At 39.8% G+C, this 17,430-nt stretch overlaps 1 protein-coding gene across 1 annotated transcript in view; it reads left to right on the forward strand.

Moving 5' to 3' along the window:
• The window catches only part of LOC149832225 (phosphatidylinositol 3-kinase, root isoform-like), a 143,801-nt gene extending 126,611 nt beyond the window's left edge, over window positions 1-17,190 (forward strand). The window contains exons 13-18 of the mRNA XM_090012388.1: window positions 5,544-5,681; window positions 5,915-6,069; window positions 6,163-6,306; window positions 16,085-16,232; window positions 16,304-16,486; window positions 16,957-17,190. Coding sequence (XP_089868514.1) covers window positions 5,544-5,681; window positions 5,915-6,069; window positions 6,163-6,306; window positions 16,085-16,232; window positions 16,304-16,441 — 723 coding nt within the window. The 3' untranslated portion in view covers window positions 16,442-16,486; window positions 16,957-17,190. The remainder of the gene's footprint in view (window positions 1-5,543; window positions 5,682-5,914; window positions 6,070-6,162; window positions 6,307-16,084; window positions 16,233-16,303; window positions 16,487-16,956) is intronic.
• The last annotated feature ends 240 nt before the right edge of the window (window positions 17,191-17,430 follow it).

A 17,430-nucleotide genomic window follows, 5' to 3' on the forward strand; every position in this document is an offset into this window, starting at 1 on the left:
CCGATATTGAGGTTCTTCTCCTGGCCACGGTTTTAGGGAGAATCCGCCACTTTACCCGGGAGTGGTGTGTTAGTCACAGCTGTGAGTTTGTTTTGGTATACCAAGAAAGTGGCGCCAGTGGATGTTGTTTTCCATGGTGTCCCCGACTTTGGATGCTGTTTTCCAAGGTTCCGATGGATGGTGATGTTTCCTGATATCGGTCGAGGGCTAAGTTTGGAACCCGGTAATAAAATACAAATTGTGTGTGAAGTTACCCTGGGAACCCTACTTGACCTCGGGGATTGTACCTGTTTGGTGTAGCCGCGGGCAATGATAAATTAAAAAGAGAAACTTAAAGATTGTGTGCATTTAGTAGGACATGCATATGGAAAGAGGGGAGCTTAAATGAAAGATAATATGGGTTCATGCATTATACATAAATCATGCATATTCTTGCTCTGCATTAGTTCATGCATGTTTACCTGTTCACTTGGTTGTTATACATTGATCATTGCATGATGTTGATCTCCTTTGCATTCAAATGCCTTTATTGATTAAATTATAATCACTGCTACTCACTTAGTGTTCCCTCATGCTTAATGTTTATTTTATTGTTGCATAACTGGTTGAGTGCCTTATAAATTGGTTATAATTATATCCTCCTAAAATATTACATGGATCTTATTTATGCTCTTTTTTCTTATTTGATTCACTAGGGAAACCTGTACGCAGAATTCATCGGATTTCTGACCCTCTCATTTTATTAGTTTTTCCCAGACACAGGTGATCAGTGAAGACGACTTGCTTCTGAGGGGATGCGAGGGTCACATTTGTTTCAGACGGCTTCACTTGCGGACATAGTGGCTCTACTGTTATTTACTTTTAGTCTTCTTAATTACTGCAAGTTGTTATTTCACTGTTGACATTGAACATATGACTTTTATTGATTCATTAATAAAAGAGTTCAGTTGGTTGGTTATGAATGATAAATGTAAGTTGGGTTGTGGTGTGTGGTTATCCAACTGAAATTGGAACTGTAGGGACCCCAGGTCTCTGGGAAGTTTTCCGCAACTCTTAGGAAAAAAAATTCCGCATTTTTCAAAGGTATGAGTTGGGGTCGTTACACCTGTACCCTTTATAGTAATCGACATAGCCCACAAACCTGCACTTCAAGGCCTTGTCCTGAAACTTATGTCTCATTGAACTATCAATATGAGCATAGCATAAATAACCAAACACACGCAAATCATGATAGTTGGGATGAAAACCAAATAGAGAAAAGTAAGGAGACTTGTTTTCTAAAATAGTCATGGGCAATCGATTTATCACATGGACCGCAAAATGAAAGGCTTCTGTCCATAAAATAATCGGAAGATTACTATCATGCATCATGCTCATCGCACTCTCAACTATATGACGATGCTTCCTTTCAGCAATCTCATTCTGCTGAGGTGTGTGTGGGCAAGACACCCTTCTCCTTATCCCATTACTTTGAAGAAAGTTAGTAAAGTCATTGGAAGAGAATTCACCTCCTCTGTCACATTGGAAACAAAGAATGTTTTCAGAAAACTGATTTTTGACAAAGGAATGGAAGTTTTGAACGACTTGAAGGTCTCAGATTTGTGTTTCATGAAGAAAATCCAAGTATAATGAGAATAAATGTCAACAAATATAAGATAATATCTAGTTCCAGATATAGAAGCAACTAAGGCAGGCCCCCAAACATCAGAACAGATAATCTCAAAAGGTCTTGAAGCTCTTTTATTTATAGAATGAAAAGGTAAAACATGACTCTTACATAAGAGACAACTAGAACATTTGTTGTCATTGACATTTATTCCTAAACTTGACTTGGGAATGAGGTTATTTGAAACAAGTTTTTCAATGAAACTACTACTGCAATGACTTAGACGACCATGCCAAAGATTTGGCTTATTGATTTCAGAAACACTAAAGACACATGTAGAATTCTCAGAAGGCAACGATGAAGAGAGCTTCAAGTTTGGGTCTACATGACGAATATGTGTTGAAGGATCTTCTTGAAAAACATACATATTGCCTTGCCGTTTTCCTTTAGCGAACGTCTCCTTCGTGCAGAGGTCCTTGACATGAACAGAAGAGGGAGTAAATTCAACTGAGGCATTGATATCATCAACAAGTTTAGAAATCGAAACAATGTTTTTCTTGATGTTAGGGGCATAAAGAACTTTTGAAAGGTTAAGAGAGGATTTCGACAAAGGTATAATGGAGTTTCCAATATGAGAGATAGAATGGTGGGATCCATTCCCAGTAACTATACTACTTCTACCAATGTAAGGAACAAGGTTTAGGAGCTTACCAGCATCACCAATAACGTGAGTCGCTGCACCAAAGTCCACGTACCAAGTACCTTGCTCATTCTGTTTCAGATTCAATCCTGCTAAAGCTGACAACAATAACTCCTTTACTTCTCCGTTGGTCCTTGTACTGTCTGTACCTCTCTTTGCTTCAACTTGAGTTGATTTTCCTTTATTTAGGGGATTGAACCAACAGTTAGCTTTGATATGCCCATTTTTATTACATAGGAAACAAGTAGGAATTGGCCTCTGTCGTTGTGGATTGGTATATGTGTTGGGTGTAGGCAATAATTCACGGCCTCCTTGACCACTTATCCCTTGTCCTCCCTTTCCCTTAATATCATAGCTTCCTCGCCCTCGTGCATAAACCATCCCTGTAGCAAGAACTTCTTGCGTCCCTCTATGCATAGATGATTCTTCAGAAAAACCCTTTAGGTTCATCTCATATTGTAATAATTTTGCGTACAGATCTTCAAAGTTGGACAGTTCAGGTAAACATAACAAGGAAGTAACAATCATATGATAGTCGGGTCCCAATCTACTGAGAGTTTGTTGTACCAAATCTTTATCAGTCACTGCACACCCAACAACTGCTAGCTGATCTGTGATGACCTTCATTTTGTTCAAGTATTCCATGATAGTCATGGAATCCTTTCTTAACATCTGAAACTCTCTTTTAAGAAACATAATCCTGGCCTGAGAAACCTGTGAGTATGTCTGAACAAGTCTGTCCCAAAGTTGCATGGCAGTGTAGTCATCTGGGATTGCCACAAGCACCTCTTGTGACAATGTAGATGTAATATAAGCAACTAACGCCTGGTCTCTTTTTATCCAGGCTACAAATTTAGGATTTCTAACATATACCGTAGTAGATGCTCCTTTGTTGTCTCTTTCTTCTCGTGATATGTACTCTGGAGGAACTGGAACGGATCCATCCAGATGTCCAGAAAGATCCTAACTCCTAATGAAAGGAATGATTTGACTCTTCCAAGTCAAGAAGTTAGAATTGTTTAATTTTTCAGACACGAGTTGACTGAGGAAGCTTGAAGAAAGAACAGACTGAGTAGGGAATGAATCCATCTTTCACAATACTAAGAATGTGTCCAGCACACAACCTGTCTACAATTTCTGCAAATTTTTTTTTTATTGAAAGGTCCGCACCTGACTAATGTAACTGCTGCAACCTCCTCCCTTTATTTTTTTTTTGCAGAGAATACTATATCAGGCTATGTAAACGGCACTAGAAAGAGATTTAAGAGACGAAAACTTATTCGATATCTAATTCAAATCAATATCTGATTTAAAACAAAATATTGAATACCGATCAAATTTTTGATTTTCAGAAGAGAATAAATAATAATCACTGAATACGAAAACCACAACAAAAAAATATGTGAATAGGAAATCACACCCGATATTAATGCAATGCTTTCAAGTATGAAAAGAAATAGAGGTAAGGAGAACGTCAAGAGAAGAAGAATTCATATCTGAGTCTGGTCAGATCTGATCAGGAATATGACTGGATCAACTGACACCCGATTACGTGACCAGATCACGCTCTGATCGAAATTGATAAACAAGGTATGTTGAGAACAGATTGAAGGATAAGGAGACAGCCTTGAGAATGCTTCGGATCAAGATACCTAGACCGAGACGATTCAGATTTATCAGAAAAGAAAACTTGATCAGATCTGATTAAAATCAGATCTGATCAAGATCGAGATGCTAAGAGAAATATGGGACGAGATGAGAAGTCTGACAGAAAGAGTATTGAGAAAAGAAATTTTCTTGACTTAGAAGAGGAAAACAATGGGATTCAGATCTTTCAGACGTACCTTTGGAGTCAATTCCTGTTTCTGCTATAGCGTGGCTCTGATACCATGTAAGTTTTGCAATGCTCGAGTTCTTCCACTCGTGAAGGGTGAGGAACAGTGGGAGAGATAAGGAGCTGCAGGAAAAGCCGATTCCAATCTTAGGGTCGGCTGCACTTCTAATTCCTTTATACTTACATACTAATACAAAATTTAGGGTACTAAAATACCCCTATTACAAAGAGAGAAAATTACATAATGCCATTAATGAAATGGCAATGACTACGGGTCTGGATCCCCTGACCCGTGACCCATAACAAGAGATACACGTCTTTTCACTTCGATCAACACCTCATGTAAGGGACAAGATTTTTCCCTATGAATGATATTTACCTGAACTTGTTCAAATTTGGGTCTAAGGCCTCTCATAATTTGGAAAAGTTGTTCCTCAAGAATTTGCTTCTTTCTTTGAAGAACATCATTTGGAGTCTCCCATATTGGCTCTAGTTTGGCCATTCCATCCCAAAGTCTTTTGAGAGCACTATAGTACTCTCTAACCATCTTGTCACCTTGTTCGCAATTATAAATATGATCTCTTAGATCCCATTTATGAGCAGCACCTTTTTTAGTATAAATTTGTTTGGCAATTTCCCATGCTTCTTCTGCCCTTTCAAACTCAAGGATGTTGGCGCATGGTTCTTCATGCATGCTTCTCATAAAAAGGGAGAGAAACTTTGCATAGCCCATCTCCCATTCTTTGTATGCTTTCTTATAGTCTAACAATGCCTTTCTCTCACTTTTTTTTTAATATTTATTCTTTTGATTCTTCACCTTCTCTTATGGTAGTCTTTGTGAGAATAGGTTGAAGTTCCGAAGTGAAACCATTAACATATTGCCACAATTCCTTGCCCATGAGGATAGGTAAATTTATTGTTTTTATTTTTTTGTTTTATTTTCTATATTTTATAGCTGTTGGGACAGCCCAACTAGCGGTTGGGCTAGTCCCAACAGACTAGCCCCTTGGTCTCCTTTTTGCTCTATAAAAAGGAGACATTTCTACATGTGCATTTTATGTTTTTCTAAGCATATTTATCATAATCAAACATATATTTTTTACCTTGCTCTCTAGTTGATTGTGTTTGTGTATCTTCTTTGTGAAATTGTATTAGGCCCATAAGTGGCCCTTTGTTTGTGTTTGTATATCTTCTTTGGGAGATTGTATTTGGCCCATAAGTGGCCCTTTTGTATTTGTGCATTCTTGTAGCCCTTAGAGGCACTCCTTGTATTCTTTTTGTTTGATTATAAAATCATTAAATCGTTTTGAATTTATGGAAGAGTGGTTACCTATTGTTCCAATTATGTTAGGTCTACCTTTTCACTCGCAAGACCTATGTTTACTGTTTGTCTTGTTTTATAGGTTGTTCAAATGGTCTCTCTTATGGATCGACTTCTTAAATTGGAGAATCTTGACTTACACTTGACTCCGTATAGAGTACTTGCAACAGGACCAGATGAAGGAATGCTAGAGTTTATACCATCTAGTTCCCTTGCTCAGGTACAACTTTGATTGTATGTTATTTGTATATCTAGGAAGGACTTGCTTAGTGATTTATCATGAATGATACATCAAATTTGTTCTTGTAATTGTTGTCTACAAGTTTTAACTTTTTAGGAAGTTACTTTTCTCCATCAGCTTCTAGATATTTAGTGATTAATAACATTTTCCTGAACGTGGTTTATGCTATCCATTACTTTGTGAGATGGGACGTAAATCTGAGTTATTTTCAGATTTTGTCGGAGCACCGTAGCATTGTGAGCTACCTTCAAAATTTTCATCCTGATGAAGATGGACCATTTGGAATAACTGCAACATGTCTTGAAACTTTTATAAAGAGTTGTGCTGGGTACTCTGTTATTACATATATTTTGGGCGTTGGTGACAGGTATCAATCACATCCACTTTCTTGTTAACGCCTTCAATTTTCATGTTTGATTTGCTATTTGGTACTAGTGAAACTTCTCTGCATTTCTTGTAGGCATCTGGACAATCTTCTTCTCAGGGACGATGGACGCCTTTTCCATGTTGATTTTGGTTTTATTCTTGGCAGGGATCCCAAACCTTTTCCACCACCTATGAAACTTTGTAAAGAAATGGTGGAAGCCATGGGTGGTGCTGAAAGGTAAAATCTCTGCTTTATCATGGATTCACGAGGAAGCCCTGGAATTAAGGCTCCAGAACTATCACATTTCTACTCAATTTTTTATCATATCAGGAAGCTGTGGGAAACAGAGCCATGGGATTCTGCTTCTCAAAAAGCAACCTTGGCCTAGTTACTAGCACCAATGCAACCTTTTTCATGATCTTTCAATAAGTTGTCATCTTATCTCATACCAACAAAATTGTCAACTTGATTTTTTGCAAACTTATGAAGATTGAAGGCCAAGTCCGAGAAACTTTGTGGTCAAACATCTTGAAGTAGAAAATGTGTCAACTTGCATCTGGAAGTGATCAAAGTTTGTACAAAATAGTTGATCCCAGGTGAACCTATTAGGCTGTGTTTGATACACAGGACACACCCACACAGGGACAGCCCGATCCCTGCCCAGGTGGTGTCCTGCGTTTGAAATGCAAGAACAAAGTGGTCCCTGCAGGGATCGCTTTGCACCCAGTGGGGTGCAACTGGCATGTTCTGGGCAGAACTTCACTCAGATGTCTGGGTGGCATTTGTCCAACTATTCAAGCATGCTCTTAAGGACCAAACAGCATGTGTTAGGTGAAATTGAAGATCAAATGGAGTTATCTAAGTTTTAGATAAGTTGATTTCTTACGTTAAGCACATAATATTTGCATATGCAGCCAAACCAATTGCAGGTATAACATGGGCATCTTTCCATAGTTAAATGCAACTTTTAGAAATATTTAGTCAAAAGAGGTCGAGGTAGGCCGAAGAAGACTTGGATGGAGATGATAGGAAAGGATATGAATGCTTTGAATCTCACCGAGGACATGGCATTGGATAGAAATGATTGGAGGAGAAGGATTCTATGTGGAGGACCCAGAATGATTTTCTTTTTTGGTTCATATCGCCGACCCCAATTGTTTTGGGATGAAGGCGTAGTTGTTGTTGTTGGGCATAGTATAGCTTTGTCACACGAGTTCATATCAAAAGTATGATGACTTAGTAAAGCAACCTTAGAAGAACGAGGCATAGGACAACCTACGGTCACATGGTGTAAGAACCACAAATTTCACACTAAACTTAAAGAATAATGTGGATTTGGGCCTGGGATCCGTTATTGGATCCAAAAAGAAAAATGTGCATATTTGAGTATTTTAGCAATACTATATAAATAAATAAGTAATAATAATAATTTTTTTAAAAAAAAAAAAAACCATTGTTGGACTCAAGTGGATCCACTGCTATTCACGCGACCCGGATCCAAACTGCAATCGGATCCGGCATCGCAGGTCGTGGGTCGGACCCGGATCCGACCCACACCCTGTTAAGTTAAAAGAGGGGTTAATAAGGGGGGGCAACCCGATATGGGTTGCCCGATAAAATGCTTTTGAGGGGAAACCCTCTCCCCTGCGATAACGAGTGTTAGGGTTCAGCCGAACCCTAACACCTAAGATGATGGGAGGTGGGGAAGCACCCCGCAGCCGCCGGGCTTCCTTCCTTTTTGGAAGGTCACCCACCTACAAAGGGGGACCCGAACCCTTTCTTCTCCCTCTCTCGTTGTCCCATTCTCTCTCTCACCCTTTTCTACCTTTCTAAACCTCGAAGCTCCCTCCAATCCCAAGCCGCAGCTCGAGGCCTTGCAGTGAGGAGCCAACCTCGCCGGTGGTGGTGCTGTCCAGGCCGACCGACCCCTCTCGTGGATGCCGCAACAACCTCGCCGGATAATGGTAGGTTACTGTTTTTTTTTGTAGGTAACTCGCGTGTTGGGGGTGTGAATGAGTGGGAAGGGGGGGGATCGAAAATCCCCAAATCACGAGGGGTGTTGTGACAGTTGGGGGATTTCGGTAAATCCCACGCCAGAAAACCCCCAAACCCTAACCCTAAAGTCTCCAATCCACATCGATTTGGGTGGGTTCAACTCTTGGTTGTATACTGTAATACATTTTATGAGTTTTAGTTATACGAGTTGCCATTATGATGCACTAGTTGTTAAAATATGAAATGGTTCCTAAATAATAGAAACTCTTTTATAATAGAAATTTACTTATAACAGGTTAGCCGATCCTTTGAGTATGGTTCATTTAAGATTACGTAACAATGGTTATCAAATTCCTGTGATGCATAACTGAATCTGTGTAAATGAGTAAGGTCTAACCTGTTATCAGATTTTCTTTCCAGTCATTTTCTCTATTAATATGCTGTTATCAGATGCTATTAAGACTGAATACCTATGTTTTAACTACCTGTAACCATACTTTATTCAGTTTTATCAGAATTGAATTCCTCTGATTTCATGTGTACAGTGATGACATTTGTGTATCATTAAAGTAGGTATACTTTAGGAATTTCCTGGTAATCATACATATAGTCAAGGTTTGAACTCTTAGGGTGTTCTATAGAAAATGGATGTGGGTCTTTCCTGAATAAATCGTATTAGGAACTGTGATAAATCACTGTGGGATGATTCATGTTTCACTCTTGTATATGCATGATTCATGATTATATTGATCGGAATTGGTGACATGTTTAAACAGTAAATTGTGAGTTTGCATGATTGACATATTAAAATAGTAAATCAGGAATGTGTGTTTTGTTAAAATAGCAAATCTCTAAGTGTATGACAGTATAGAGATGTTATGCTATTTTGATGGTTGTAATACTAGAGCAATACGTAAATTTGGGGTTTTCTATTAAGTCTGTAGTTTTCTATTAGTTTGTTAGATGTGATCAGATCTGAGTACTTGAAACCATGTATAAGAGTGTATAATTGTATGCATGAGGTTGGGTGAAATTCTATATGTCACAGTCTCATAAGTTTCTTCCTCATGGTTAAAGTATGCTGGATGTGATTTGTTTAAGTGGAATTCATTGTTTCCTCAGAATAAATTGGATTAAATCATGTGCTTCTTAGTGATGTTCGAGATACTTTATTTGGTATGACTTGTTCGGTCGATGTTGCAATATGCTGTTAATATTGTCATTTGATGTGCTATAACTAATAAAAGATAGTTTCACTTAGTAGGGTATTACATTGGAAAACTTTGCCTAATGGACAAATTGGGTTGAATACCCGATATGGGTATTGGAACTATTAGCTTGTAGGCTATGACAATGAAACTGATGAAAAAACTTATTATAAATGATTGAGTGTCTAACTGGTTTAAAGACACTGGGCATTGTGCTTGGTTGGTTTAAAGGCACCGGAGCACTGTGGGTGGGTTATGCAATTAAAATGACAAATGACTGAGACTGTTCTATACACCTGGGTAGAATGACTAAGGTTGAGAATCCTACTACTATGATAGTAGAATGAAGTTGGGAAAATGCCCCATACTTCGGGAAATTAACTAAATGAAAAGATTAACCCACTCAGTTTTGGGCTTACCTTGGAGAGGGTAAGTGGTACAAAACTCTGGGGACATGTGTTTGGTTTCGAGCGTAAAGCGACTCGTTGGTCCCAGTCCTCAGAGTCGGGGGACCCAGACTACCAATATGTCCTAGGTGGTAGTTCCATGTTCTTCTGAAGAAGTTAGGGATGCATCCTGTCTTGGTTTTGGCCTTTGGGAGTTTCTCTCGGTCACTGGCCGCTCCCTTGGTTTTTCAGTCACAGTTAGAATGTTCGGGTTAATAAACCAACCCTGAATAATATACCCCCGGACATTCTCTTCTGTGATGGTTGCCTTGGCCCGTGTGTACCCGCGGGATAAGAAAAGATAAACACTAACTAGAACAGTTAGGTATCACTGTGTGGGAGTCATTAAAGAGACCATTGCTTACTCTTTCATCATGTTTTATATTTAGTGCTTATGATGAAACGACATCCTAATTTGTGTATTTATTAGTTAATTGAATTCATATTATGGATGTTGTTCATATTAGTGTAAGTTCTGCTTTAATGGCTTAATACCTTACTTGCTCCATTTGTGAAGTTGCCTAAAATGCTTTTTGTGCTTAAGTATAGCTGTTACATAATTTACCTTTTTATATAGGTCTGTTATTGCTGTTACATCGAATTACTTATGTGTTTATATTTAGATTGAAATTCAACCACGACACCCACATCACACACCTGACACATGATCTACTTGCAAGAATAATTACAGTTTTCCTACTTAGACGTGGTAGTCTAATTCCTATAATTTCTATTATTTTCAGGAGAAGAGTAGTTCTATGAGCGATGCGGGATGAGGCGCTGACCGAGACTTGATCCATTTGTTCCCTGGCGGTTCTGCTTACTTTCAGATTGAGATTTTTGTTTTGAGACTAAATGTGAAAACTCTGATGTTGGATTTTATTATTATTAAAGTGGAAATAAATGGTGTGGTTTGCTTTTACCTTCCTGTATCGTTCTGAAATGCTTAACCCGAGAATTATTAGTTGTTTCCGCTTGGAAAAAAAAAATTCCCTAAAAAAATTTGGGTTAAATTTCGGGGCATTACAGTTATGGTATCAGAGCCTGGGAACAATAAATCAAGGATCACGGTCATGCCACATCCTGAGATCGCTCTGTGAGTATATTTTTATCATTCTTACTTTATTAGGCATGATAATTGCATTGTTTTCTATATAAGTATAGATATATACATGTGATGATTTTAGGGACACTACAATTCAAAGATAGTAAAACTGTGTGTATTGAAATGATTATTAGATGTATCGTCGATCCCAAGCTAGTTCGAGCACGGCGAACGAATGGCAGGACCAAAGGGGTTTCGTGATGGAAACTCTCGGAAATCTGGCTCAAACCATGGACACCCAAATGCGCCATCAGGCGGAGTTAGCCGCAGCCATAAGTGAAAGGCATAATACGAACACAATCACCTATGAGAAATTCTTGAAGTTGAACCCGCCTACCTTCTCAGGCAAGGCTGATCCTGAATTAGCTGAGAATTGGATTGCAGAGACAGAACGAGCTTTTCGGGTTCTGTCTGTTCCCGAGGATAAGCAAACGGACTTCGGCACTTACCGCTTGACGGAAGATGCACAGAAATGGTGGGATACAACCCGAACCATCCACTTTGCCGGAGAGGATACTATTCCATGGGAAGAATTCAAACGGACATTTCTAGAGACATATTTCCCCCAGTACGCTCGTGATCAGAAGCATCAGGAGTTCTTGGAGCTTACACAAGGAAATATGAATTTGGTGGAATACACTACCAAATTTCGGACCTTGGAGCGTTATTGCCCAAATTTGTTCGCGAATGATAAAGCCAGAGCAACTAGGTATGTCCGCGGACTCAAGGACGGATTGCGACCACGAGTGATGATAAATCTGCCATCCACCCTCGCACAAGCCATTGAAGTGGCTACTATGCTGAATGAAGAATGGGAGAGATCAAGGAAGAATCAAAAGGACACACCGGGGAAACGGGGAGCCGGTCCGCCGCAGCACCACAGTGGCAAGAAGTATCAGCCACCTTACAAGAAGCAAAAGTACAATGGTGGAAATCGTCCTCCGCAGCAACAAGGACAAAATCGGGTGTGCCAGAAGTGCAACCGGTCCCACTACGGACAACCTTGCCCTAGAGACACAGGAGCATGTCTTTACTGTGGAAAGATGGGTCACTATGCCCGTCAGTGCCACAAGAAGATGGCGGATATGCAGAAACGTAATGCCGGGGGAGGACAGCAACACCAACCATCTCAGCCGCAGCAAACACCACAGCAAAATGCACAGAAGAGGGTGCCGGGACGAGTATATGCCACCACTGCGGAAGAATTGGAGAAAGAAAATCTGGTACAAGGTACTATATTTGTCAATGGCTGTGCTGCACTTGTTCTATTTGACTGTGGTGCTACACATTCGTTCATATCCGTAGAATTTGCAAAGTTACTTGGTGCACATACTGAATCTCTGAAACATGAATTATATGTGTACAATCCGATAGGATATAATTCGATATGTGTAAACTACATCCCTGATGTCATAATTGTACTGGAAGGGCAGAACTTACCTGCTGACCTAATCTTGCTCGATATGACTGAATATGATGTCATTTTGGGGATGGATTGGTTATATGAACATTATGCCAACGTTCTCTGTCGACAAGGGAAAGTGGTTTCGTCCCGACCAGGATTGCCAAAGGTTGAGTTTCGACTCTCTAGACCTACAGTGAAGGGCCGAATTGTATCGATATTAAAGGTTCAGAAGTATGTGCGACAGGGGTGCCGAGCATTCCTAGTAAATGTATTCTCCTGCGAGTCGAAAGTCACACCATTAGAAGAACTTGAAGTGGTTCGAGAATTCCCGGAAGTGTTTCCGGATGAGTTGCCTGGACTACCTCCACTGCGTGAGGTGGATTTTCATATCGAGTTGGTGCCTGGGACGACACCGATCTCGAAAGCGCCTTATCGTATGGCCCCAGTAGAGTTGGAGGAGCTGAAGAAACAACTCCAGGAGTTGATGGAGCAAGGTTTCATTAGACCGAGCGTATCACCATGGGGAGCACCAGTTCTTTTTGTGAAAAAGAAAGATGGTTCTATGAGGCTGTGTATAGACTATCGGATGTTGAATCAAGCAACAGTCAAAAATAAGTATCCCCTACCTCGTATTGAAGACTTGTTCGACCAATTGCAAAAGGCTAAGGTGTTTTCAAAAATCGATCTTAGATCTGGGTATCACCAACTTCGGATCAGGGACGAGGATATTCCCAAGACCGCCTTTAGAACACGGTACGGTCACTACGAGTTCGTAGTTATGCCATTCGGACTGACAAATGCTCCTGCCGCATTCATGGATTTGATGAATCGGGTATTCAGAGGATACTTGGATACTTTTGTGATTGTTTTTATTGATGATATACTTATATACTCTGAAAGCGTAGAGCAACATCGTGAACATTTGAGGATCGTAATGGGGACTCTCAAGGAACACCAGTTGTTCGCCAAATTCTCCAAGTGCGAATTCTGGCTCGAGAAGGTCATGTTCTTGGGTCATGTCATATCACGAGATGGAGTCGCTGTGGACCCAGCTAAGGTTGAAGCTGTATTAAATTGGGATCAACCGAGGAATATCAGTGATATCAGGAGTTTTCTGGGATTAGCAGGCTATTATAGAAGATTCATTCAGGACTTTTCACGAATTGCCATGCCCATGACCAAACTTCTAAGGAAAGGAATTAAGTTCGAATGGACGGATAAGTGCGAGGAGAGTTTTCAAATCTTAAAGAAGAAGCTTACCACCGCACCAGTGTTGGCTTTACCTTCAGGTCATGGTGGTTTTGTGGTCTACTCAGACGCATCAGGTACTGGGTTAGGATGCGTTTTAATGCAGAATGGTAAGGTGATAGCGTACGCCTCTCGCCAATTAAAGATTCATGAGCGAAACTATCCAACTCATGATCTCGAATTGGCAGCCGTAGTGTTCGCTTTGAAAATATGGCGACATTACCTGTATGGGGAACAATTCGAGGTATTTACTGATCACAAAAGTCTCAAGTACCTGTTTTCCCAAAAAGAGTTGAACATGCGACAACGACGATGGTTGGAGTTTATAAAGGATTACAATTTTACCATTTCCTATCACCCAGGAAAGGCAAATGTGGTAGCTGACTCTCTCAGCCGAAAAGCTGGTTGCAGTTTGTCTAGTCTTTTGACAAAAGGGTGGAATTTGGTGGAGGAATTCATTGATTGGAAACCGTTCGCAGAGGTTGTGGGAAGTATCAAATTATCTAATTTGTCTGCTCACCCGGAGATCCTTACAAAGATTATTGAAGGTCAGAAAGAGGATCCCCAGTATGAGAAACTGAAGTCACTAGCCCAGCAAGAAAATTCACACTTCTCACTCAAAGAAGATGGCAGTATCTGGATGAAAAAGCGACTTTGGGTCCCTAGTGACCCCAAGTTGAAAGAAGAACTATTGGGAGAAGCACATAGGTCTAAGTACACCATACACCCGGGGGGCACAAAAATGTTTAAAGATTTACAACGAGGGTATTGGTGGAATGGAATGAAGCGTGAGGTCGCAAGTTATGTCTCGAAGTGTTTGACTTGTCAGCAAGTCAAGGTAGAACATCAAAAACCTGGTGGAATGATGCAGCAAATGGAGATTCCACAGTGGAAATGGGAAGAAATCACCATGGACTTCGTGGTGGGTTTGCCCAAAACACGGAAACAACATGACGCTATATGGGTAATAGTGGATCGACTAACCAAATCGGCTCACTTTCTACCCATACGAATAAATCAATTCCTCGAGAGTTTAGCAGACTTATACATCAGAGAGGTTGTTCGACTGTATGGAGTACCAGTTTCTATTATCTCAGATCGAGATCCTCGATTTACTTCTCGGTTTTGGGGTCAGTTGCAACAGGCCTTGGGTACGAAACTGAAGCTGAGTACCGCTTTTCATCCCCAGACTGACGGACAATTAGAGAGGACTATCCAGACACTAGAAGATATGCTGCGAGCATGTATGCTGGATTGGAAAGGGGAGTGGGACAAGCATGTTATTTTAGCCGAATATGCTTACAATAATAGTTACCATGCGAGTATCGGCATGGCTCCTTTCGAAGCTCTGTATGGAAGACCATGTAGATCACCTGTGTATTGGGATGAAATTGGTGAACGGTCGGTAGAATCACCAATCGTGTTACAACATTATACCCAACAGATCAAAATGATAAGAGATAGACTGCTCACAGCTCAGAGTCGACAAAAAAAGTTATGCAGATCAAAGGCGCAGGGAACTCACTTTTGATGTGGGGGATCGAGTCTTTGTAAAGGTATCACCCACCAAAAGTGTGTTTCGTTTTGGTAAGAAAGGAAAATTGAGTCCCAGATATGTCGGACCTTTTGAGATTTTGGAACGGATTGGAGAAACGGCCTATCGTATAGCCCTACCTCCTCAGTATGCTCAGATACATAACGTATTTTATGTATCTATGTTAAGAAAATATCTTCAAGATCCGTCACATGTCATCCAGTATGAGGACGTAGATATAAGGGAAGACCTAACAATGGAAGAAAAACCAGTGGAGATATTGGAACGAAGTGAGCGAATCTTGAGATCAAAGACCATTCCTCTCGTCAAGGTGAGATGGCAACACCATGGCATCGATGAAAGCACGTGGGAACCAAAGGCTAATATGAGAGAAAAATACCCCGAGCTGTTCGAGTAAACACCGACAGGTAAATTTCGAGGACGAAATTTTTTTAGGAGGAAAGGATGTAAGAACCACAAATTTCACACTAAACTTAAAGAATAATGTGGATTTGGGCCTGGGATCCGTTATTGGATCCAAAAAGAAAAATGTGCATATTTGAGTATTTTAGCAATACTATATAAATAAATAAGTAATAATAATAATTTTTTTTTTAAAAAAAAAAATCCCTAAAAAAAATTGGGTTAAATTTCGGGGCGTTACACATGGATATCTCATTTACTCCCCAATGGAGTTTCCAGAAGTTGTCTTACCTTGTATGTTGGAGTAGCTATATGTGTGACAAGCATACAGTTTACCATCATGTAAACTACATGGTATAGCAGGGATACATTTCCTTACAATTGGTCAGCACAAAAATCCACGTACTTTTTTTTTGAAATTTCATCCTGAAGTTGGGCCTGAGTAAATACCTGGTACTATCTTTGTGCATTTCTTTCATTCTGTGTTACTGGTAAAAAATGTGGTACGTGCATGTACTAACAAAATATATGCTTAGGACTTGATTAATCAAGATTGGTTGATTTTTTATCAAAATTGTCCATATAGATGTGGTCATTAATTTCATTTGCAAACACTATGACATATTGACAATTTTGAATTTTTCTTTTCAGTCAATACTATACCCGATTCAAATCTTACTGCTGTGAGGCCTACAACATTCTTCGGAAGTCAAGTAACCTTATACTGAATTTGTTCCATTTGATGGCTGGATCAAACATTCCTGACATTGCAGCGGACCCTGAGAAAGGAATTCTCAAGGTATGACTTGTAAAAATGAAGAAACATTCAAATTATTCCTTTTCTGGACTGATTAACTTTTCACTTTGCAGCTTCAAGAGAAGTTTCGCTTGGACTTGGATGATGAGGCATCTATACACTTTTTTCAAGATCTCATAAATGATAGTGTTAGTGCTTTGTTCCCTCAAATGGTTGAGACCATACACCGGTGGGCTCAATATTGGCGTTGATGTCACAATTTCTTATTGGTCCCTTGGCTAGGATACTTCCTGCAGGTAAAGACTCCTTAAATTCAAAACTGTATGATCACTCAGCGACAAGTAAAACACCTACATCTAGTCTGTATTTTTCAATCTGCATTCAATTTTTTCTGGTATTTTTCCTCTATTTGCATGACGATTTATCCAAACCAAATGAAAACGAGGAAAGAAAAGGAAAAGCCTTTTTACTTTTCTTAGTTGTATTGAGAAGGGATTGGATGGTTGAATATGTTGGTTAGAGTATATGTTTTTAGCTATCATTGTGAGGAGGGCTTAATGACCCAAAAAAATGCGAGGAAAGCTTAATTACCCAAAAAAAAATGTGAGGAAAGCTTGAAATTATTAGTCCAAAAGAAGTGAAGTTATTCATACCATGTTAACGGCTCTCTTTCTCTCTCTCTCTCTCTTGTGCACGCTTTATACTGCATATGTTTTATTCAGTTATAACGTCTGAATCATCCTCATGAATTATTTTGAGTTTACAGGCCAGCGTGCATTATTAGGAGCTCAAATTGGATTCGCAGGCAAACACTTGTGGGAGATAAAAGCAATTTGGTGGCTTCCCACTGGCTGGCATGGGGGATGAAGGTTTTGATGCTCATCAAGACTGAAGTCATGGGTGCAGTCTGCCATCCTTGCATTTCATTCTCGTACTTGGGAATGGAGGAGGGCCTACAGTACACAAAATTGTAGATGAAAAAGAAAGTTGCTGTAGTTGCTTGGAGCTTTATGTAATTTTAATATTTCATATGTAAATATGAAAAACTGGTCTTATTTGGTTTTGAAAAACCAGGGGAGTCCAGGTTAAGTTTGGTTTTGTTTCTCAGATTGTTGCACTCCTTGGTCAGTTTGGATCGTACCTAGGTCAAGCCTGTTTTGTTTACGGCCCTATCATGTTCGTTTTGGTGGTCATGGAGGAAGATCCATTTATAATGTCTTGTCTACTCCCATCATTAGTT

Source organism: Nuphar pumila, chromosome 7, assembly GCF_984573655.1.
Source record: "Nuphar pumila chromosome 7, dmNupPumi1.hap1.1, whole genome shotgun sequence".
NCBI lineage: Eukaryota > Viridiplantae > Streptophyta > Magnoliopsida > Nymphaeales > Nymphaeaceae > Nuphar > Nuphar pumila.